General features: G+C 43.8%; 1 protein-coding gene across 7 annotated transcripts in view; it reads right to left on the bottom strand.

The window, feature by feature from the left end:
- The window catches only part of CNOT1 (CCR4-NOT transcription complex subunit 1), a 73,147-nt gene that overhangs the window by 9,491 nt on the left and 41,133 nt on the right, over window positions 1–22,523 (bottom strand). For 5 of the 7 annotated variants that reach the window (XM_048515650.1, XM_048515648.1, XM_048515651.1 and 2 more), the window contains 19 exons: window positions 22,231–22,517; window positions 21,551–21,629; window positions 20,284–20,514; window positions 19,860–20,000; window positions 19,286–19,465; window positions 17,504–17,620; window positions 17,165–17,275; window positions 15,937–16,014; window positions 14,801–14,978; window positions 13,264–13,394; window positions 12,836–13,132; window positions 11,584–11,724; window positions 11,393–11,497; window positions 10,676–10,795; window positions 9,607–9,798; window positions 9,011–9,153; window positions 8,286–8,394; window positions 8,018–8,187; window positions 5,385–5,637 (listed from right to left, as the gene is read on the bottom strand). In XM_048515650.1, the coding sequence (XP_048371607.1) occupies window positions 5,385–5,637; window positions 8,018–8,187; window positions 8,286–8,394; window positions 9,011–9,153; window positions 9,607–9,798; window positions 10,676–10,795; window positions 11,393–11,497; window positions 11,584–11,724; window positions 12,836–13,132; window positions 13,264–13,394; window positions 14,801–14,978; window positions 15,937–16,014; window positions 17,165–17,275; window positions 17,504–17,620; window positions 19,286–19,465; window positions 19,860–20,000; window positions 20,284–20,514; window positions 21,551–21,629; window positions 22,231–22,517 (3,063 nt within the window). The remainder of the gene's footprint in view (window positions 1–5,384; window positions 5,638–8,017; window positions 8,188–8,285; window positions 8,395–9,010; window positions 9,154–9,606; window positions 9,799–10,675; window positions 10,796–11,392; window positions 11,498–11,583; window positions 11,725–12,835; window positions 13,133–13,263; window positions 13,395–14,800; window positions 14,979–15,936; window positions 16,015–17,164; window positions 17,276–17,503; window positions 17,621–19,285; window positions 19,466–19,859; window positions 20,001–20,283; window positions 20,515–21,550; window positions 21,630–22,230; window positions 22,518–22,523) is intronic. The other 2 variants (XM_048515652.1, XM_048515653.1) reach the window with 1 other exon arrangement.

The raw sequence follows: 22,523 nt of genomic DNA, 5'->3' as shown, positions 1-22,523 counted from the left end.
CTTCCTCATAGTTAGGCCTCATGCCATTCATGTATCTGAATACAGAAACCATGTGGAAAGGTGAGAGTGCTGGCACAATAGCAACCATGTCCACAAAACCATCCACAACGTCCGTAGTTCAGACACATCAGAGGCACTGCACATAGCCTGGGGTCAGATTACAAGGAAGCAGTTTTCATTTCACAACTGCAGTGCACATGCTATTACACATGCAAGGCAACTGAATTTTCCAGCATGGCACTTTAAGCCCTCTGCTGCACTAGGGAATTTTAGCATCAGGGTAACAAAACAGATTGTGTTTTCACTCGCAATGGAATATACAAATGGGTACTGTAAATTATCTTCCTGGCCACCTCCTTTACTGTTTACATACAACTCAGTATTACATACAACTTCACAGCAAACCACACCTAGTATTTCAAATTATCTCTCTCTGATGGTCAAGGCATACATGTGTCCACCATAACCCTTCTAAGAAAAAGGGTTGTTGGCATTCTCTTAGCTACATGGATAACATAAAGGGAAGTAAAATCTTGTCTTCTAAAGCAAAAAAGAATACTTTTTACAACTACAATTTCCCCACAAATCCTTAAAGGGATGGGGGACTTGAGCAATTATTTCTTGTGCATTAAGTTCTCAGATATTTTTCTCTTCAAACTTTAACTTACAACTACCAGTAATCACATTTAAGATTAACAGTTCCCATTGTTTTCTCTTTAGTGGAGAAAAGTACCATGAGCTGTCTGAATATTTGTATAAAGTGATGTTGGCATTCCATATCAGCAATTGCTAAGCATTGTTAAGAAATTCTGTTTTAATACAGGGCTTGACAAATCCCAGGAGACAGGGCCCCACAGCGCCTGGAAATTTCATCATGGCACCAAGTATTTCTTTGTGGTAGCAATAATTAGAAAATATGGTCATAGATAATCCTGATGGCTACAATGCGAGACTGTCTCCTAAATTTCTGAGCTGCCTTCTAAAATCAAAGAAAATTTGTCAAGGTCTGTTTTAATACACAGTCTGCAGATATATACAGCTTTAATACAAACATTCTGCATGTTTCCACCAAGAACTTTTGTGTGTATAACTGAAATCATAAGAGAACAGTAGCAAAAGCATTTCTTTTGATCCCAAATAGTTGTGTATATATTTGCTTGCAAAGGAACAAAACTCCTGAACAATTTATCCTTGATGAAGGATGAAATTAAGGAGATGGGTGCTGTAAGGAATAGTGACTTGCAACCCTAAGGCCTCTCACACTTTTCCCCATACAGTATAAGAAAAAAGTAAAACAAACCAACCAACCCAACACACTTCTGCATTGTGCTGCTCAGGGCTAGATGAGTCATTTCTTGCTTGCCTAGACTGGAACCCTTAACCCCAGCAGCACACACTACAAGTCTAATGTTACAGCACTATGATATACCAACTCAAATTTCTAATAATCTACTCCCCGATGCTTTTTGTGCTCCAATTACAGTTAAAACAGAGCAGGAAAACAAAACATTCTGCAAATTTAGGGGAGAACAGCATGGTCTTCCCCCACACCTAAAGTACCAAGCTCAGTGCCATATGATACACAGAAAATATTTCATTAATGGAACATTGCCACAGAGAAGGTGCTATACCCAATCACCGTTCAAGTAAATCTCTGAATGTGGAGATACCTGTAACTGTTGAAACAGGCAATGTCTGGTATATAAAGACGACCCGATGGGGAGCAGCAAGTGTCAGTCCTGTTAAGTGTCATTCCTTGTCTGTCTCCAGATTGCTACTCTGAGGGCAATATCCTGCTTCTTTTTAGAAGTTCCACACTTAGTCTCTCTCAGCTAATGATGTAGCCAGGGCCCTCTCCCTCCTCTTTATTATCAAGCATGTCTGTTTCTGAATAAAGCGTTATCTACTCTTTAATCAGGTTGTGAACCTTTGCTGCATTATTTACTACACCAATGGTCACTTTGAAGAATGAGGCAGGTTTATACAGGAGGCAGGTGGTTTAAGACCAGGGTATCCGAAGAGTTCTCCTCCTTCTTCCACATGAACCTATTAAATGGCTTTGCCATTTAAAGCAAGGAGTTGTGCAAAGAAAGGAAGAGGACACTAAACCAACTGAAGGTTCTTTAAAGATGGCTCCGCATACAGCACACAATAGCAGTCTAATCCAAATATTACTAGAGCATGGGGCAACGCTGTCTCTATCTAGTCAAAGCTAATTGAGGGCACTTTAAATTACAGAGGCCAACCAAGCCGCACAATAAGGACCAGCTCCAGTGTCAACATCCCATCTGGGAACCTTATCCTTAAGGGAGAGTACAGACACTTCCAAAACCAATGTGTCACTATCTCTGCAGGCTGAACCACTTACCATCTCAGGTAGATCACGTTTCGGTTTATTAGCTCTCATATACGGGTTACACAGAAAGGAGGAGGAGACCTGGACTTCACCAGCATATTGACTGCACCTCTTTCTGGGTCTCCAGACAACCTCTTTCAATTATTTCATTTCAATTGTTAACAGCAAACTGAGAGCCATTTTCACCCCATAACATAAATGCCATGGAGCAGAAAAAGGATATCCCTCCCCTGACTCAGATTACTTTCTAGAACCTACTCATCAAGAAGATGCAAATGCACCTCTCACTTCCAACCTGGGTAGCCAGGCTAAAGTGGTATTAACTCAATGCTATCAAAAGCTGCCAAGAGGCCCAGGAGAACTCACAAGGCCATGCAGTAGTCCCATTTCCCAGGGAAAACTGTCAGCCAGAGCAACCAAAGTAGTTTGTGCCAATTAAGGAGTATAAACTGGACTGAGACCATCAGTATTCTCTAGTCATGTCTGGAGCTGAGCTGCCTCTATCCACTCCAGAACACTGCCCCAAGTACGGAAACCTACTATTGGCTGATACTGGGAACCACCATCTCAGCCCAAAGGAGGGCTTCTTTAGGAATGATACTATAGCACATTCCTTCAAAGCAGTCCAAACCATCACCTACTGACATATTTATCACGCCTTAAACACAGCTCGACACCATCCCTTGGCCTTTAGAGGCATAAAAAGCAAGAACTGAGAAATCAGGAAGTGTACCTCACTTCTCCACCTGCTCCTTAGTAACCTCTGGCAATTAAAGCAGCATGCAAATTAGAGCAGATTCAAGCAATTACATGCACAAAACATGGCAAGTAATTCAGAGCAGATTGTTAAGAGTTTCACTGTTGTCACACAGGAAGGGCTAATATAAAATAGGTCCTGGATCACTTGGATCAGAATGGCATTACACAGACCCATTTGTTCTTGACTGCAAGATCCCCCATTTTCTTTTTACTATCACTATCACAGACGAACTCCAGGCCTTGCCTAACTTCTGTTTAAGTCCTGATGCTTCATGGCTCCAAGGACAGTTTCATAAATAAACAGGTGAACATAGTCTATTAAGTAAGGAAGAGTATTTAAAGAAAATGTGTCCAGCCTCTTTGCCCAGATTAGGTTTCTTGCTGCTTCTTCACCATGAAAAGATCTCTCTAGCCTCAGGACTTGTTAGTAACACTGGCTTGTTCTGGTAAGTGGTTGAACATGTCTCTGTCCATAATCTGGTCTGAGAAGAATAGAAACACTAGCATATTGCGCTAAGCTCTAGCAAGACAGTTGTTCCAACTTTGCTTCAGATTGGGACCACAAGACCCAGCTGGAAAAGAATATTATCAGAATAGGAGCTGCTTCTCTGAGAGGGGACTAACAGGAGGCCTTGTTCCAGCTACCACCTGTAGATCCTCGTGTTCTGTCTGACAGGAGAGTTGGTTTGTGTTACCTTTGGCTATTTAGAGAGGAAGCCATTTCTAGAATGCCTCGTGTGAAACTATGGCTACAGAATCATGCTCCAGTTTAATGTAAGCATCAACAAAACACTGAGTTGGATACTGACTTTTCCTTTCCCAAGCTTGGGGAGGTACAGGGGTCAGTTCCCTATCCTGGCAGGGCTTTATGGTCTGGCATCATGTTGGCCGACTTTTCATTCCCCTTTTGGGGCAAGAAGAGAAGCATCTGAGATTGCCATCTAGGTCTTCAATTTCAGAACTCTCTAGGCCTAAGAAATGGTTTGCCAAGGCTTTTTGGGGTTTACTTAGGGTTAACTAGGGCTTTTGGTTGTGCAAGTTCTCCAAAGACACTGGGACCTATGAAGGGTAGATGGGCAAGGTAAATTCTACTCCCCAGTTCCTGAGTCAGGTGTTTCTATAAGCCACAGCTTTAGCATAAAATGGCAGGGAGTCCAGAAAAGTGTCTGTGCAGTTCAAAGTCCTTTGCAATTTTGGGAAGGATGGTATATCGGCAATAGGAGAGGCAGCACTCTTGTACTAGGACTTGATTGGGCCAATTTCTCTTGTCCCAAGGTATGCAGCCATTGTTTTGGCCAAATTGGGTTCACACCCTCCCCTAAACAGCTGATACTGCTCAGCTCTCTGTGTGTGTTTATGACCGAGGGTCATCTCTGTGTGTCTGTTTATTACAGTCCATAGGATGAAGAGAACTCTGACCCTGAAAAAAAAATTAACCCTTGGCTGCCGCTTCTTCTTGACTGTTTGATAAACTTTGGGTTGCTGTGACAACTGGAGGGACCAGCAGCTGAAAGGGCACAAGGCCAATCATCAAATGGGAATCTGATGTTTTTAAATGAACATGCATGATTCTACCTGCAAGAAAACAAACTCAATATACGGGATTCCCTACTACCCCAACACAGAACTGCATAGTTTATTTCTATTTTAATTCTGTCGTGTGGCAGTGAACTTCCCCCCTCCTATTCATCTATTTTTTTTAAAAAGGAAATGACTATGATTCCAGCCTATTTAAAAAGCCCTTGGAATACCTGCAGATATTTCCCTACCCTTTAATGACATCATGTGGTGTGCAATCACCAACCAAGAATGAGACCTGGCAAGTTATCTGTGATTATGTGTCACTGAGCTAAAGAGGACATCATTTAGGACCAAGTGAGGTGTCAGATTTAAAATAATACCTGGAACGGAACCTGTTTGCTAGTGGGGGGAACTGAACTGGAACCTTATTCACAGAGGATTGCAAAGACAGGTTAAATACTTCCCCTAGCTGCACATCTCTTCCCATGAGCAATTCTTGTGAGCAGGAACAACATTAAATGACCTAAGCACAAAGGCTTAGGGGGGTGACTCATTAGTTTCTCACCCCCCCAATTATGCAAGCAAATGTCACACACCTAACAGGAAAACACTATTCCAGATCTACTAGGGATGCGCTTCAGCACACAGGGATGACAGGTTGTGAACAGGAAAGCTTTAGGGGACTCGCAGCTACACAACACCATACTTGATCAAAGGGCTTTACGCCCTAATGTCGAATAAAAAGCACCTTTCTTTCCAAAAGCTCTACCTGTCCAACAAACGCAGAGAATGCTTTGGTACTGTCACGACCGGCCGCAGCAGAGTGGTAGAGATTGACCCATTCCCTCAGGAGATATTCAGCCTTCTCCCTCAGGCCAGGGGGATCATCGTACTCAGAGGCTTGAGAGATTCCCGAATGCATCATAAAGTTTGGCCCTCCATGAGCACGGTCAATCATGGCTTCATAGTTGGAGCGTACCACTTCCATCAGCTGTGGTAACCTACAAAAAAACCAAGTTGTAGAAGCTTAATTTTCAACGAGGATGTGGAAACATGATCAAGCAAACGACAAAGGCTTTCTTCCACAACCTGCATTGGGCCTTTCTTCCACAGTTAAGAATTAGTAGATTACCCCAGGGCAGCCAATAAGTTGAACAGAGACTTTAAACGAGGCCTCCCCCATCCAAGGCCAAAAACCTACCCCCCTGCTATAAGCCTCACAGCTCAAAAAACCAATAAGGCGGTCTAATTACAGTGAGTTTCTCAGATAACTTGGAGAACAATGTGGCCTGCCCAGGGTTTAGCTTCCACAGTTTCACCAGTGGTGGGGGGAAGCCAACCGCAAACAAGGATTTCAAGGAGGAATCTGCTGGTGCTGCAGGAGGGTGTTCTATTGCTCGCTCTCTTCCTCCAAGCGGATCAGGGCACACAGTTCCTCTTTTCCATTTTATCCTCACCTCTGTGGCACATGCTAAGCTGAAAGACTTGCCCAAGGTCAGCCAAGGTCTGATCCTGGGTTTCCCAGGTCCTTCCCCACACTGGCTCTCACGTGACTTCACAAACAGATGAATTAGCTGCTCTGCAGGACAGCAATTAGCACCAAGGGGCCCCTGCCGGCAATCAAAGGAACACGGGGAAAATGCAGCACTTGCATTAGACTTAGTAGGCCTTCATCTTGACACACAGGACCAGCTGGGTGTTATGATCTCCATGATATGATCACCACCAGATAAGAGGGATGCTCAAACACGCACTGGCCATGTCGTTGTTTTTCTTACTAATCATGCAGTGCAGAGCAATGGGCTTTTTGCGCATGTGCCTTCTGACACACAACCTGATTGACTTGCACTAGCTGCACTTTAATAAAATCCCCCCAACCACCCTTAAATGGACAATGACATCACACATTAAATCAGTCATCAATGAATGCTGTACTTCAATAAAATCCCGCCCTCTGATGTCCATCCACAGAATCCTTAGCGGAGCAAATGGCCACCGATACATTTGAATCGGCAGTATCTTTGAACGAGTGCAATTTCAGGAACCAAATGCAAATGAGTTAGTTCACTGGGCATTTACGGCTGCCTGACACGAACCGAACAGACCTGATGGCTGGTTAATGTCTGATCGCCCCCTTCAATTATGATCAGTTCAACAGCTGAATGTGTTTGAAGTGAAATTCACAGAATCTTTACCAGATAGAGAGTCTGCATGTGGGGGAGGGGTATCAAGGGAGGTTTCCAGCTTAGAAAGGTACTAGAATTCAAGACTTTTGAGTATTGCTGCAGTAGCATGAAACCTAGCCTGTCTCAGATTTTCTAGCACAAGGATCTTTTAATTCAAATTGGGGGCATCTGTTTCCACCACTGACCTACACTACTACCTCCAGCATGTAGTAGTGGTTAAGAGCAGTGGACTGGAGAACTGGGGTTGAGTCCCCATTCCTCCACGTGAGTGGTGGACTCTAGTCTGGTGAACCAGGTTTGTTACCCCATTTCTACACATGAAGCCTGATGGGTGATCTTGGGCTAGTCAACAGTTCTCACAGAACCATCTCCAGCTTCGCCTACCTCACAAGGTGTCTATTGTGGGCAGGGAAGGGAAGGAGTTGTAAGCCACTTTGAGACTTCTTGCACTATAGAAAAGCGGGATATAAATTCAGCTCTTATCTTCTTCCTGCAAGCTTGCTTTCTTTCCATATTCTTGTCTCCCTCACCTCCACCAAAACCAAAATGGCTTCTGCTGTTCAGCTCCAGACATATTTAAAACTGCAAATTAGCATGCAACCAAGAACTACTCAATCGTCCTCCCTCATGCAGTCATTCTTCACATCCAAGAAATTTTTTCCTCAGCTGCCCAAAATACAAGCTTTTTAGGGATGCTTTATTACTAGGGACCGTATGTAACTGTTCTCCAAAAGCAAGTATTGTAAAACTACTGAATAGTAATGATCCTAGGGAAAACAGCCCAGTTTCTATTGCAGGTCCTGATGGTAAGAAGTGTCTAACCTATTTTGTCTTGATTTTGTGTTTCCCTGCTGTGACTTTTCTGGTATTCATGCCTAATAAAGGTTCTGTTGTTGAATTTTTGATATGGAACAGCATTCAGAGCTGCAACCTGAAGTGATATGGTGCTAGGAAGGCAGGATAAACATGTCTGGGTTACCAAAAGAGGTGAAGCATAGTCTAGAATTAAGGCAGAAATGAATTTAGAGACTTCTATATACTCCAGCTGAAACAGAAATCAAAGCCAGATAGGCCAAAGCTATTCAATATATCCAGCTCCGCAGCTCATACAGTAATACAGGAACACAAGATTTTAGAGAGAACTCTGAACACGCCCTGGAAGGTAGCAGCAGCACTGGACAGGATTTTAAATTACCCTTCTGGTGCGTTTCCCCGGGAATGAGCATTAATCCTCATCAGAGTTTCAATGGTGTGGAACAGATCTGCTTCCGTTATGTGAGCTACACTTCTCTCATCCACCAAGAGGATTTTTACCAACTGCATTGCAAATGCCACAGCCATGTAGTTCAAGCCATTCTCCATCGACTGCCCAAAGAAAATAAAAGAAAATACATGACAAGTGAAATGCGTTCATCCCACTGCCCTCAGGCACACTTGATGAAAAGTGAGTGCCAACATCTCACCTGAGCCAAGTGAAGATCATACTGTTGCATGCTAACTAGGTGGTTACGTATCAGCAGCTCTACAGCTTCTACATTGTATTTATATTCATCTCGACATTCAATCAGGCATCTGGAAAAGTCATTTTCTCATGTTAGCCTTTCTCTGAATCTCAGCATTCGCAGTATAGACAGATTTGGGGGCATTAATTAGTTCTTCAAACATTCCACATGTAGTGCCAAGTTCCAGCACACAGCAAGAACGGCACTCGACTAGTACGTCATACTTTATATAGGATCAAGAACACAGAGGGACAAGAGGCACAGTACATGAAGAGATATGAAAGCCTGGATTCTTGGTAGAAAGTTTTTCTCCAAGGACTTTTCAGAAAATTATTCTGACAAGAAAAATCAATGAATTGGGGAGGGGGGTGGGGGAAGAAACACACTCATAAAAAAGCCGGTGAAATGCTTCTAAAATGAGTGAAAGGCACAAGGACTGAAAATCTGTCCCTCTTCTCCCCACCCCAACCCACTAGCTGTCAACTGAATCTGAATATAATGACAATGCACCTCTGTAAGGTCAGGGTGCTGGATTTCATACAAACTTAAATATTTCCCTCTGGATTTCATACAAACTTAAATATTTCCCTATTATACTGTTTGGTCAATCGATCCAAATTAAAGTATCCAGAGTTAACTCCCTATGCTTTTGAAGCTTTATTCCTTCCCAGCTTGCCAGCACTGACCTTGTGATCTGCTTATTGCACCATGGAGAGCCATAAGCACGGCCATCCTGCAAGGCTTTCAAAACGAGCAAGTGACACTCTCGATAGCGGAGAAGAAGATCAGCATCCGCACCGCTAGTAGCATCCAACAAGCCCTCAACCGCCTACAGAAGGAACAGTACATACGCACACACATAAAAATGGTCTAAATCCCCTCGATGAACTGGAGAATGTCACCAGACCAGATGACTATGGAACATTATTTACTATAGAATGTCCCAGCTAGCCCCCACAAGCTTTAAAACTATGACAGAACTCTTCACACATGGGAAGAAAAACAGCTTTTTGGACAGGTCTTTGCTTCCGTTTGAAAGGTAGTGGTCTTCCATGCAGCACCTGCCCTCTTCTCCCCTCCCCTAAAGGATCTGTACTTAAATATCACAGGTGCAGTCCTGTACGCTACCACAAGTCCTGTTGGTTTACTGGGTAAATGTACACCGAACACTGATAACAACAGAGAACTGGGAAGATAAAATGAACAACTTTTCGATACTTCCTTGTGTCCCCACCCACTGATGTCAGAAGGAGATGCACATTAATGAAAAAGCACCACAAACCTTCTGGAGCAGCCCAAGAGCTGCAATGGCGTCACGAGAGTTACGAGCCACGACCACCGCCTCCAAGAGGCTTCGTAAGGCTTGGGTCTGCGGGTTCATGGGCAGGGTGTGAGGAACAGACTGCAGGTGCTGTTCCAGCTCTGTCATGCATTTATCATAGATCTGCGCGACGTCGTCTGTTGCCCAGGCTTGCTGATTAGGGAAAATGCAAGAATGTTACTCGGTTTGGCTGCTGCACAGACTAATGCGAATTCTGCAAGTTTATCACAATGCCAGTGTTGTCTTCCTGCTACAGTTCCAGAACCAGCATTAGCATCAGAATATTTAAGAACATTTTAGTTAAACAGATTGACCACATAGCCAAAAAAACCCCCAAGCTATCAGCAGCAGATTTTATTGTAAGCCACCAGTTTAGGCAGAAACCAATTAAGTGCATCAGCTTGCCCTGGGGCGGACTGATTTAAATACCCCCAGGCCAATATAACAGTACAATCTTCAGCACAATTGCACCACTCTAAGTCCAATTAAGTTAATGGGCTTGAAATATGGAATTATGCTTAGGCTGGGACTGTGAATTACCAATTTAAAGCAAACCTTTGCAGGTATTATTTAGATACCTTCTAAACATTCACACATTAATTGGTTGTTGTAACTATGAACGCGTATTGATCTAAAAGCAAATAAAGCATATTTCAGAAGGTATGCTACAAGCTTCTTAAATATTTAATTGGATGTGTTCGCTTGTAAAAACATACTGTACATTGCTTGCTTTCAGGGTAATTAAAAAGGAATTTTAATGGTTTTTAACTAATTTTATCTATCTTGTCTTGCCTGTTATCTACTAGACATACATAAGCAAGGTAAGAAGTTAATTGTAACTCATTTTTCCCCATAGAAATTACGATATGATGCCTTATAAAGACGGTTCCCCTTAATCAACACTGCTTTGAACACTGAACCTCAGAAGCTTCAAATACCTGTGAATAGCTCTTTGACAGCCTAATCCACATTAGAATTCTACAAAACTGATGCCTCAGAACAGGTCTAACATTATAAATTGAGTTTCTACCTTCATAGGCTGAGCTAGGATCCCTGTAGGTTGAGTTAAGTCATTGGTTGGTAAGAAACCAGGGACATTGCGTGCAAATTCTTCATAAACAGCTAGCTGCTTTGGGTCCACACCACCAACCTTTACCAGTGAAAGAAAGCAGTAAAAAGATTATTTAACTACATTTCAGCAAAACATATATACAGGTAATATTAAGCAGGGAACATCCAGATACATCTGAAGATCACATATGTTTTATTTTTATTGATTGATTTGATTTACAGGCCCAGAGTGGCATCCAACATATTACAAATACAATTTCAAATACAGTAAAATAGTAGACAGAATCCCACTAAATGGTCTATCAGTAAAACACATCTCTTATCACAGTAAAATCTCAATAAATTACACACTAAAATCCTCACAGCCTACACAGAAAAAGTAAGGGAGGAAAGGTATGGGAGGGTGCTGGTGGTGAGCTGTTGTTGCCTCAACCGTAGGCCTGGTGAAACAGCTGTCTTACAGGCCTTGCTGAGTTGCATTAATTGTCTCATTGGATGAGGAGGCCAAATCAAGAAAGGTTGACTCCCCAAAAAACACAAGAGGCGGTTCCCTGACTGATGCCCACAACACTTCTAAGCATGGCTTTTTATTGGCATCAATATACCAATGATGAATAAATGAAAATTGTGCTAATCACATTTATAACATTTATGCCTTTCTTTTATCAGATCTTACCTTCAGTCTGATCTGTTCCGGCATCCGCTCAGCCTGGTAAGTCAGGACGACAGGATCACAGTACCTACGACCCTCTTGCCTGGCATGTTTTCTAAGCTCAAATTCCTGCCGAACAAAATGAAAAGGTTAACTTGACTTAAGTGGATGTAACTTCACTTTTAAACGGCAAATCCAGGGCATTCCACACTTACTGTGGCCAGCCGCTTGTCCATCTCAGGGCCTGCTTTCTCAACTGCCATCTTCTGAATGAAGCAGCAGGCCAGCTCGCAGTTGTCCTGAGCCAGCTGGGCGGCTGCCTGCTCCATCATCTCCCTCTGCTGTGGCGAAGCAGCCTGTTGCAAAAGGAAAGCCATGAAAGCAAGGCTGTGGTTTTTCTCTGAAGGGGGGGGGGGGGCTGCAGCTCAGAAGGTGAGCATCTGCTTGGTATGCAAGGTCCCAGGTTCAATCCCCAGCATCTCCAATTCAAGCAAGGCAGGTGATGTGAAAGACTTCTGCCTGAGACCCTGGAGAGCTGCTGCCAGTCTGAGTAGACCAGGGGTCTGCAACCTGCGGCTCTCCAGATACTCATGAACTACTATTCCCATCAGCCCCTGCCAGCACGACCAATTGGCCATGCTGGCAGGGGCTGATGGGATTTGTAGTCCATGAACATCTGGAGAGCCGCAGGTTACAGACCCCTGGAGTAGACCGTATTGATCTTGATAGACCAAGGGTCAGTATAAGGCAGCTTAATGTGATCTTTATGTGTTCAAGTGTTTTATTTATTTTTACTTATTTACTTCATTTATGCCTCCCCTTCTTCCCAATAGGGACCCAAAGTTGTTTACATCCTTCTCCTTTGCTCCATTTTTTGCCACACAGCCACCCCGGGAGGTAGGTCAGTGTGAAACTGGCTCAAGATCAGTCAGCAAGCTTCTATGGCAGAGGCGTGATTCAAACCTGGTCCCCCAGATCCATGCTTATGATTTGCTAACAGGCATCGTGGAACTCTTCAACAGGTGATGCTTATTTATATTGAGACAATTAGCTCAACAAAGTAACTCAGCAATTAAATTACGCATATATTTTCCTTCAACAAAGGATGTCGATAAGGAAACTACTAGGACTAAATAACCAGCATTATCTCTGTGACACAGTCAGTTTCCGAAATGTACCCATCAGGTACTTTTTTGAAGATCTCTTAAAAAGCTAGGAACGTTTTCTGGATTCAGTAATTCTAACACTAGTCAATTTAACCCTGGATTTTGTCCACATTTATCCACAGGAGGCTCAGAGTGCACCATCCTCTAAGAACACTTCTGAAAAGTGGGAATAACTGAGCACCTTTCAGCTAAACAACGGAGTGGGAAGGAATGTTGGTAAATCTTGCTGAATGAAAGTTCACAAACTGGTTTCCCACTAATTTTGCTTAAAATAAAATATTTTAACAAGCTGCAGACGTACCCTCAATGCGGTAGCAAAGCTGTTCTTCAGGTTGGTAGCTATGCTCATCAGCAATGGCTCCCGACAGGTGATCATAGCCATGCCGGCAGTCAAATTTCGCATCATGTGGTGCGCCGCTACACGCATGCGTGACTCTTCCGAGTCCAAGGCAAAATCCTTTCTCACTATCTGCTCGCATGTAGTCATGGCTATTTTTATGGACCGATCCACCACTGGATGCACAAGTTCTTGGACCGCACGCTCGATGGCCTGGCGCACACACTGCTTTAACTGCGGGTGTGCTTGAAACAAGGGAATCTAGGACAACAAAACAACAACAAATGTCATTCCCAGGACATCACAAGTACATACAGAATTGGCCCGCAGCCAAATCCCTCCTAACCCGAAGCTTGGAAGTTTTTTCAAAGTGACTGAAGCCCAATACTTACAGTTGGATTAAGAGTAATATGTGGAGCCAGCCCTCCTAGGGAGTAAACGTTGATATCATGATAGCTGTACTGGGGCTGTGGTGGAACAGTAGTTGTGCACGTTGTGCTGGTAGCTGGTGTTGTAGAAGCCGCTGAGAAAGTTAGGCAGAAACAGAAAGAAGGTTTTCAGAACCACTTCCCTGATATAAATCCAGTTCCTTGGGGTAAACTGTATGGGAGGCAGGTGGCTTTACCAGCCAGGACCAGCCATTTTGGCACAAGACCTGATCTGACGTTTGCCCAGTTTTACAATGGGACTGACAGGTACTCAGAAACTATTTGCCCACTTTTAGTGCCAGCCCAACCAGAGCCACATCCTTCTAAAAAGCAGGACAAGGAAGATGGTATTTCAGCTGGTTTGAGCTCTCTAGAGCTCCATGCCACTCTGTACCAAAAGGAGCAAATTGCCGGTATAAGAGCAGAGGGGGTCTGACTCCAGCTTTGGCATAGTGGTTAAGAGCAGCTGTACTCTAATCTGGAGGAACCAGGTTTGATTCCCCACTCTGCCGCTTGAGCTGTGGAGGCTTATCTGGGGAATTCAGATTAGCCTGTGCACTCCAGCACACGCCAGCTGAGTGACCTTGGGCTAGTCACAGTTCTTCTGAGCATTCTCAGCCCCAACTACCTCACAGGGTGTTTGTTGTGAGGGGGGGAAGGGAAAGGAGCTTGTAAGCCCCTTTGAGTCTTACAGGGGAGAAAGGGGGGGGATATAAATCCAACTCTTCTTCTTCCCAGGGACTCTGGGGACCTTCAATTTGACAGATGAATTAGTTGGGGATCAATAATAGACCCAGCAATTCTGGATACACCAGGATCAGTAGTTGTGTGCCAGCCTCGCAACTTTCAGAAGCACCTCCTACCCACCTTTGTCCTCCTTTCCCTTCTTCTTTAGTTTCATATTCCCCATGTTTGCCCCCCTATGATTCGGTTCTTTTAAAAATCTATCTATTCTTTTTTCCCTAAACCCTTTTCTGTTTTTTGTAATTATCTATGGAAAAATTAAAAAAATATTACGTGAAAAAAAATCCTTACAAAAAGCAGAATGTCAACAAGGAATGGAAACTAGCCCCAACATCAAGGATATCGACGCCAGCAAAGAAAGCACAAAGGTAATGTTCGCTATTGTTAATACAACACTAGGCCAAAAAAAAAAAGCATGAACTTCCATGTTGAGGAGTATGGCTGTGAAAAATTAACCAACAACTTCCTCACCCATTCTAGGAAGGGGCTTGGACAGACTTATGGAGAAGTCGATCTATGGCTACCAATCTTGACCCTCCTTGATCTGAGATTGCCAATGCCTTAGCAGACCAGGTGCTCGGGAGCAGCAGCAGCAGCAGAAGGCCATTGCTTTCACATCCTGCATGTGAGCTCCCAAAGGCATCTGGTGGGCCACTGCTAGTAGCAGAGTGCTGGACTAGATGGACTCTGGTCTGATCCAGTAAGGCTCTTTCTTATGTTCTTAAGGGTGGGCAACATGACATGACTTTACACTTACTGGTGGTCGTAATGGGTGGCAATTCTTCAGGCTGCTTCACATCCTTCTTTGGAGCAGACAGCTGTTCATCCAGATTTTTAAGTCGATCCTTGTCTTTCAAGAGGTTTCCAGGTTTTAGCTCGTTGATGTCAAGGGCAAGGTTCTTGCAGAGCACTTCAATCTCAAACTTCAGGTTCAGCTGTGCAATAATTAACCAGGGATGAATGAAGTCACCGTGTCAGATGACAATGCAGATTCACTTCAACATCTGACTGCTGCTTCACAATTTAAGATATGTGATGAACCACTAAGTGCTTCAAGCCAAATATTCTGAACAAAAGCAGCAACATAATTTAAAACAGTGGTGCCTGGGAATGTCATGGCACCTACCAATGGTGTATTTCCCATCATCTTTCTAAAGACAGAGGTGGGTGGTTTCAAATCAGTTGTCTGACTAGCAAACCAGTGTGTTCATCCCAGTGGTGGGATCCAAAAATTTTAGTAACAGGTTCCCATGGTGGTGGGATTCAAACTGTGGCAAAGCACCAATGGGGCTGGGTGGGGCACGATGGGGGTGTGGCCAGGCATTCCGGGGGCGGGGCATTCCTGGGTGGGGCTGTGGCAAGGACGCAGCCGCTGCGCCGGTCCTTGGGCGGGAAACGAATGCACGCAGGCGCAGGCTGCCACGCACGCCAGGCCACCTCCTGTTAGACTGCTTCAAGTTCTGCGCGCTACTGCTGAGAGGAGGGGCGTAACTAAGGCAAAAATCATGTAGCAAAATCATCAATTAGTAACCCCCTCTCGGCATACACAAATAATTAGTAACCTACTCTCGGGAACCTGTGAGAACCTGCTGGATCCCACCTCTGGTTGATCCCAGAAAAGTGAGTCATAGCCCCCTGGCCCCTTACAACCATTTTGTGCAGAGTCCACAAAAACCTTTCTCAAAATCTGGCAGACACACTTGCAGGTTCAGCATGGTTGGAGATTCCGAATTTAGAACCTGTCTTTTTTAAAATCTATTCTAGTCTACAGAAAGTCAAGTTGCAGTTTCTTTGAGTAAACTACAGTTGTCACACAATACATTTTTGCCAATCTCCCCCGCACCCCGGAATCAAGTGATGCTGCGGAGATGAGAGAAGTTTGGCATAGTTTACTTTTAGATCGTGTTCCTGGTGCAACTCTGCGAGTACATTCATGATCGCCATGGTCCAAGGATTGGGAGGCCTGAAAACCTAGAATATAAAAGGAGAGTGGGAGGGCAACGTTAACAAAACCAGCCAAGGAACTTGAACAACTTACACTGACACATGTGGAACCTTTTAAACACACCTACAGAAAAGCAAGCCTGTATCCTTCTGGACAGCACTCGTACAACATGTGTAATACATGCCTTAAATCCATGCTTATGCAAGTAGAGTCAGAAAAGACATGCATTTGGCTGCTCCACTGCCATCTCTAACCACCTCAGGTATCCTCCCATGCCTAACGTGAGGGTTAAGGAGCAGCAATGTCTCTTTTTCACCAAGTCCCACCCCTTCCATGTCTAGCTGTTGTTTTTTGTTGGAAATGCTATCTTGAAGCAGTACCTCAGCTCTGTGCAAATATCAGCCGCCACTTGTGTCCCGTAGGAAAGTGACAGGTATGAATATGAAACACAGCAAGTTCCCAACTATTACAACAGTAGGCAAGTTTTCAAAGCATCTTTTCTTGACATTCTCTACTAGTGACACTTCTGACCCCTATTTATAAGCCAATGTTACAAATGATTAAGTGAAATGTGCTGCATGCCATCCCTTGCCTCCTTTCCTTTTTAATGGATGTATAGATCTTTCCTTCATTAGCTTTAAGACTGCAGCGTTCTCCCATTGTGTTAGCTTATCTAGAAGAGGCGCAGCCACAGCAAACAAAAAGGAACCAAGAAATTCATGCTTTTGACTATTCTTGCCTCTGATTCTTATCCTTCATTGGAAGTGATGTACTTTCCAAATTTTGAAAATGCCCCTCAAAGAGCTGACAGAAGCAGTGTGAGTAAGATTATGGCAGACCAAGCCCTTCATAGTACCGGCAAAGTGGATCTACATCATGATGATTTGTCTAATCCTTTTACTTTAGGTTGTGAGGATATGCCCAAATAGAGTTGGAAGAGACCATAGGAGTCATCAAGTCCAAGCCCCTGCCAATCAAAGAACTCCTGACAGATGGCCGCCCAGATTCTGTTTACAAACTCTCAAAGAAAGAGACTCCTCAGGAACCAATAGGCTGGGACAATGAACAAATCACTTGAAATTTATCTCGGAACATGGCAGGGTGGGCTTACTGGCTCTCCTTTTGTACAGACATGTCCTTTTTTCATCATGACAGAACACCTGGCATCAGACTTACCACGCTTCTCACACTCGATTCCAAGACTTTGGCAACAAATGGCACAACGTACAGCAGCTCTTGCTGCCCCTTAACGTAAGCCTCCAGAAGCAACGATTTCACATCCAAGTCCTAAAATCAAAGTAGTGCAAATGAAACCTGGTAATGCAAAATAGCACAGCAGAGAACGAAAGAGATCCCCCCACCCACCTTTGCAAAGACTGTTTTCTTTCAATAGCTTGTTCATGCTCTGCTGAAATTTTTGTTGAATGTGACAAAAATCAGCCAGGAAAATAAGTGCACGAGGATGCACCAAAACTTCCAGCTTCACAATATCAGCTCCACCCCACTCAGATTTACCGTGTGTAAGATGGGTTTGTTCTTTGCCAGTGTGATCATTCCCAACCAATGACCCAAGTTCTTCAGCAGAGATCGGTCCGAGAAGTTGGCAGCAGCTTTATCAGATGTGAGAAGTACCTAATTGGGGGGGGGGGGGGAGAGAGAGAGAGAGAGAGAGAGAGAGACAGAGAGAGAGTGTTAAAATTTAAGTTAACAGGAAGGACTAGTATATCTATGAAGCCTCATTTAACATCTTCTGTTAGTGTTGCAACTCAAAACATAATCATAATCATGAGACTACTATGCAAAAGACCTCCCTAATGTACCCAACAAACGAGATGCTTTGCTTCCTGGCACAGGGCCTTCCCTCTGTGATCTTAACTCCCAGGTAGAAACATATAGGAGATGACAGTCCTGCAGATACCTGAGTCACAAGCAATATAGGACTCAACTTGAGATCTAAAAGTTTTAGGCCTCAAAAGGACAGCTGAATTCAGCCGCTATACCATGGATTGTTTGCTGCACTAAAACTACAATTAAGGCAGTGCTCCATATACAATGGCTATTATATTTTTAAGTCAAAATTCAGGTTTGCTGGGGGGTTTTCTGCTGTCAAGTTGCAGCCCTACAGAGTTTTCAAAAGTCAGTTACCTGTCCAAAAAACCCAAAACAAAGTTCATTCCTTTCGAACGAAGCTTCTTTCCTACTTAGCTCTACAGGCTACTGTACAATAACATCTGTAGAACACCATGCTGTGGGGCCTGAAGATGTACCTTATGTCCTTCAAAGCGGCCAATGCCTCACACTGGGATAAAATGTTTTTCAACTACTAATTATGTTTACTTCCCTTTCTGTTTTGTGTTCTTGGGATTTGTCGAGCTGACTACAATTGCTTGTTCAATGCAGTCTTTCACCTATATTTGAGCTCCTCTACCTAGGGGGCTCTTGCTTGTCCAACGAAATGGCTAAAGCAACCCGCATAAGCATTCTGCAAGAGATCTAGGGCTTCCATCACATTTGAAATTTGCCTATAAATGGTGGCCTACTCTTCAATTTATCAGGATATTGAGAAGCCAGGAAACACCAAGCAGGAAACTGACAATGAAGCAAGTTAAACAGGACAGATTAAAGTCTTACAGAAAACCATAACTTATGTACAAGGGAACTACCACCCGAGCCCCATATCAAAACTTGTGTGGTCCACGTAATCCAGATGCAGAAGCCCTGTTCACTGGGATGCTGGCCACCACTACTTGATTTCAAGAGACAGCAGACAGGAGTGGAACAAGCTGAGACTCCCAGCTGTGAAAGCTGTCCGTGGCTGTGACCTCACTCTCTCCTGCGCTCCCAGACCCCATGGTGCAGATCAGTTATGCAGCCAATCCTTTAAATCCCCACCATGCTACCATGTTAACTGGGGGGAGGAATGTTCTACTCTTGGCTGGACCACATGTCCTCTACCTCTTCTCCACTTGCAGGAATGCAGCAGGCTCTGGCCCTGTACACCAAAGGCCACGACTCAGCTGGGCTTCCTGGCTACTGGCACCAAGCCTCCTGCTGCCCAGGGAGGTGCCCATGACCAGGAGCCCACTGGGATTTACCACCTGTTCCTTTCAGCTGCTCTCAAGCTGCGGATCACCACTTCGTTAGCCAGCATGTTTTTAACTGGTTAAGGAAGCTTTTAGCATACCTGCACTCCAACAAGCAAGGTTGGGTAGCAACATCCTGTGTCAGGGGCATTCGGTCATTAACTCTGCCTCTTCTTGAAAGGCAGGTGAAAAAGACTGACAGCGCAACTCCTACCTTGATATTTCTGTAGGTTTCATTGAGGACCATTTTGTTGAATTCTGGATTCTTAAGCGTGTCGAGGAAGTTCGAATAGAGGCTATGGAAGTTTGGCTCAATGCTAACTCTCTTCATCACCAGATACTGTGAAACCCAAGGCATGAACTCTTCTTTCACTGTTTCCTTCAGCTCCTCAACCTGCCCCCACAAACACACATTAAGGAGAAATTATTCAACGAATCATAAGTATATCCCATGACCCTAGGCACAGAACCCGACACTTCTGTGTAGCAGTATTGAATTCAGAACCCCACACTTCTGTGTAGCAGTATTGAATTCTGTGGCTTCCAGTGACTAAAGCACACAACCTGCATATGTTTCTTTATATGGCATAATTATAAAAGAGTGTTTTGCATGAAAGAACCCCACAGACAGGCTCCCTGCAAGCCATCCCACCCTCCTCATGAATGAGATTTGCTCGATCCCTTAGTTCCAACAGCCTCTTCAAAAGAAGAGAAACAAAAACCAGGACAGAACTACACACTACTTGCCTTCTGAGTCATATTTGATTGAGAACTACAGAACTACTTGCCTTCTGAGTCATATTTGATTGAGACAGGTTGTTGAAGATAAAGGCAATCTTTTCTTGTACGTTTTCAGGGGGTTCAACAATTCTCTCTGTTTGATCTGTGGCCACCAGCAGGGTATCAATGTTGGTTGTATTAATTGATGGCTGTAAAACAAAAACAAATGTTTAAGGAGGAAACAAATGGAGTTTTTACATCACGATCTACATCAGGAGTCTGCAACCTGCGGCTCTCCAGATGTTCATGGACTACAATTCCCATCAGCCCCTGCCACCATGGCCATGAACACCTGAAGCACCAGGTGTTCTGCCTTAGGCAGTAATCAGATGTTAATGCAGGGGGGTGTCTGTATGACTGTGCCCTTGAGCATACATTCAAGCATGCTCATCATATTCTCCCCCACCCCCAGTACCCAGGCTATGCACTCACCGGCACATCCTTCTTAAAGCTGACTCGACCCACTGGAGTGATCGTGGTTTTGGCCACAGTAGTGGTTGTGGTAGAGGTGGTTACTATAGTGCTAACTTGACCAGCAAGAGGCGTTTTTGCTGGAGCCTGAGCCTGGGCCTGAGCTTGAGCAAGTGCAATACTTCCAGGGGTGGTGATTGAGCCCTGCATCTTCACAGGAGGATCTCTTGATTGCTGTCCATATTCAATGTACTAAGAGAGACAAAAAGGTGGACACTCTGAAGATTCTCGTGGATCTGGAAGTCTACTACTTCCACAGTACTAGAACCACTCCACAAACATCCCTGTTTCTGAAACACCCAAGTAACTCTTAACACCATCCATGGAAATCTAGAATGCTCCAGTTGTCCAGCTTAACATAGCTAGAGATGCAGCTGTCCTCTAGTCATGAACAGAACTTGGGGATGTGGCAAGCAACCTTTGGAGGCCCAAGATCTTATGGTCCCATTTCAACCCCCAGAATCTTCCCTACTGCTGAAATATAAGAGGCTACAAAAATGAAAGGAAACACACAGCTTGCTATTGCAAAAGGGAGAAGTCTTCCAATATTTCAATAATACAAAATCATAAAATGGTGGTCCAACAAGAGGACAGGGATCATTACCAAGGTATGAACAGTATTTTGAGCAAGGACAGTAAGTTTCTATCATCACCAGGAGTAAAAATACTTTCCCATTGGTGATATGTGAGAATCGAAACACAGAGAGAAGCCCAACTAGGGTGTTGTCCTTTCTGAACTAAAACTGACAAGACCTTCTATGACATGTAAATATTCAGTTATTACATACATGTATACAAATCCCTACTGAATGGAATGTCATTTGAAGCACAGACCCTAAAGTCAACATTGCCTTTCGTGTTTGGACCACAGCATTTACATCGGACCCCTAGGGATTCCAACTGCATTGCCCCTTTTTGGATCACTTTTGAAAGGTTGGGGCAGACAAACTACCACTCCTAGGAAAACTTGTTCTTGGGGAGGAACACAAAATAAAAGCTGCCTTGCAAGTATTAAGAGAAATGGTCAAATATGAACTTTCAGTGGCAAAGGGCTATGGGTTTTCTATAAAAGGAAATTCACCCAGAACTTGTACAGGTCTTTTATTGAGAGGACAGTTAAGGGACTTCAACAGACACAAATGCTTAACACAGCAGTTCTCCTCTCTTTCCTTCTGGTCCCACCTCCTCCCCTTTCTAGTTCGCTTTCCATGACTTTTTAAACACTCACCTCCTGCAAGTGATGAGGGAACTGTATAAAGTGACTAATAGAAGCCAAGTGCTGACAGTACTGGGGATAGTCCTTCAATCTGTCAACAGCAAAACACTTCATTAGTAAAACAAACAAGAAACAAACATCCTGAAAGAAGTACTGAAATAGAGTTCATGCACAGGTAGAACAACTCTACTTATGTGACACAATCCTTTTTTAAAATAATGCAGCTAGTCCTCATGGTTACTAAGCAAACATTTGAACCTCTCCACAGGGCTAGCAGACAGACATGTTCCATGAACTAAGATGCCGTTCCCTTGACTTCATGCAATAGATGCTCCTTTGGCTGATATTAATGGGACATAAAAGGCTAAGCTGGCTGGATCGTACCTATTTTATTTTATTTTTTGGTAGTGAAAACAAGGATCTGCAATCTCTCCACTTAAGGAACAACAGGAAGATGTTGTCACCTCATAACTTAATTCAAGAAATATTCAGCAGTAACTTCTGTTATGCCACCTAAGTAGTCACACTAAATTCTGCTTCCCCTTTTAACACAAATTTCTATTCAGTTTCTGTATCTCTGTTGTAGTATGGACTCAAAAACAGTGCAAAGCCACACACTGTTGGCAAAGACATGCAAGTTAGTGACACTCCCCACCCCCACATTTCTGGAAATATTATAAAAAGACACTCACCTATTTTTAAATCTATCTAGTGCAGCAATACCAAAATAGTACATTTTGGATGCAAAAGGCTTTCGTAAGGCTTCAAGAACATAGCGCAAGGCCAGGCCAAGGGCCATATATGTAACCAGTCCTTTCTCTATTATCCCACCAAACAGGCAGGCTGTTATATGTAGTTCTTTATCTGGGTACTGGGGGAAAAAGCGATACTCCTCAAACAAATTCCTCAGCATACAGTTAAATACTTCCCGTTCTCGTTTAATGTTGGAGTCTTTAAACCTCTGTAGCATTTCTAACACCTGCAA

The sequence above is a fragment of the Sphaerodactylus townsendi genome, linkage group LG14, assembly GCF_021028975.2.
Source record: "Sphaerodactylus townsendi isolate TG3544 linkage group LG14, MPM_Stown_v2.3, whole genome shotgun sequence".
Lineage (NCBI taxonomy): Eukaryota > Metazoa > Chordata > Lepidosauria > Squamata > Sphaerodactylidae > Sphaerodactylus > Sphaerodactylus townsendi.
Note: the sequence above shows the minus strand (reverse complement) of the source record. Positions and strands in the feature narration are given on the sequence as shown.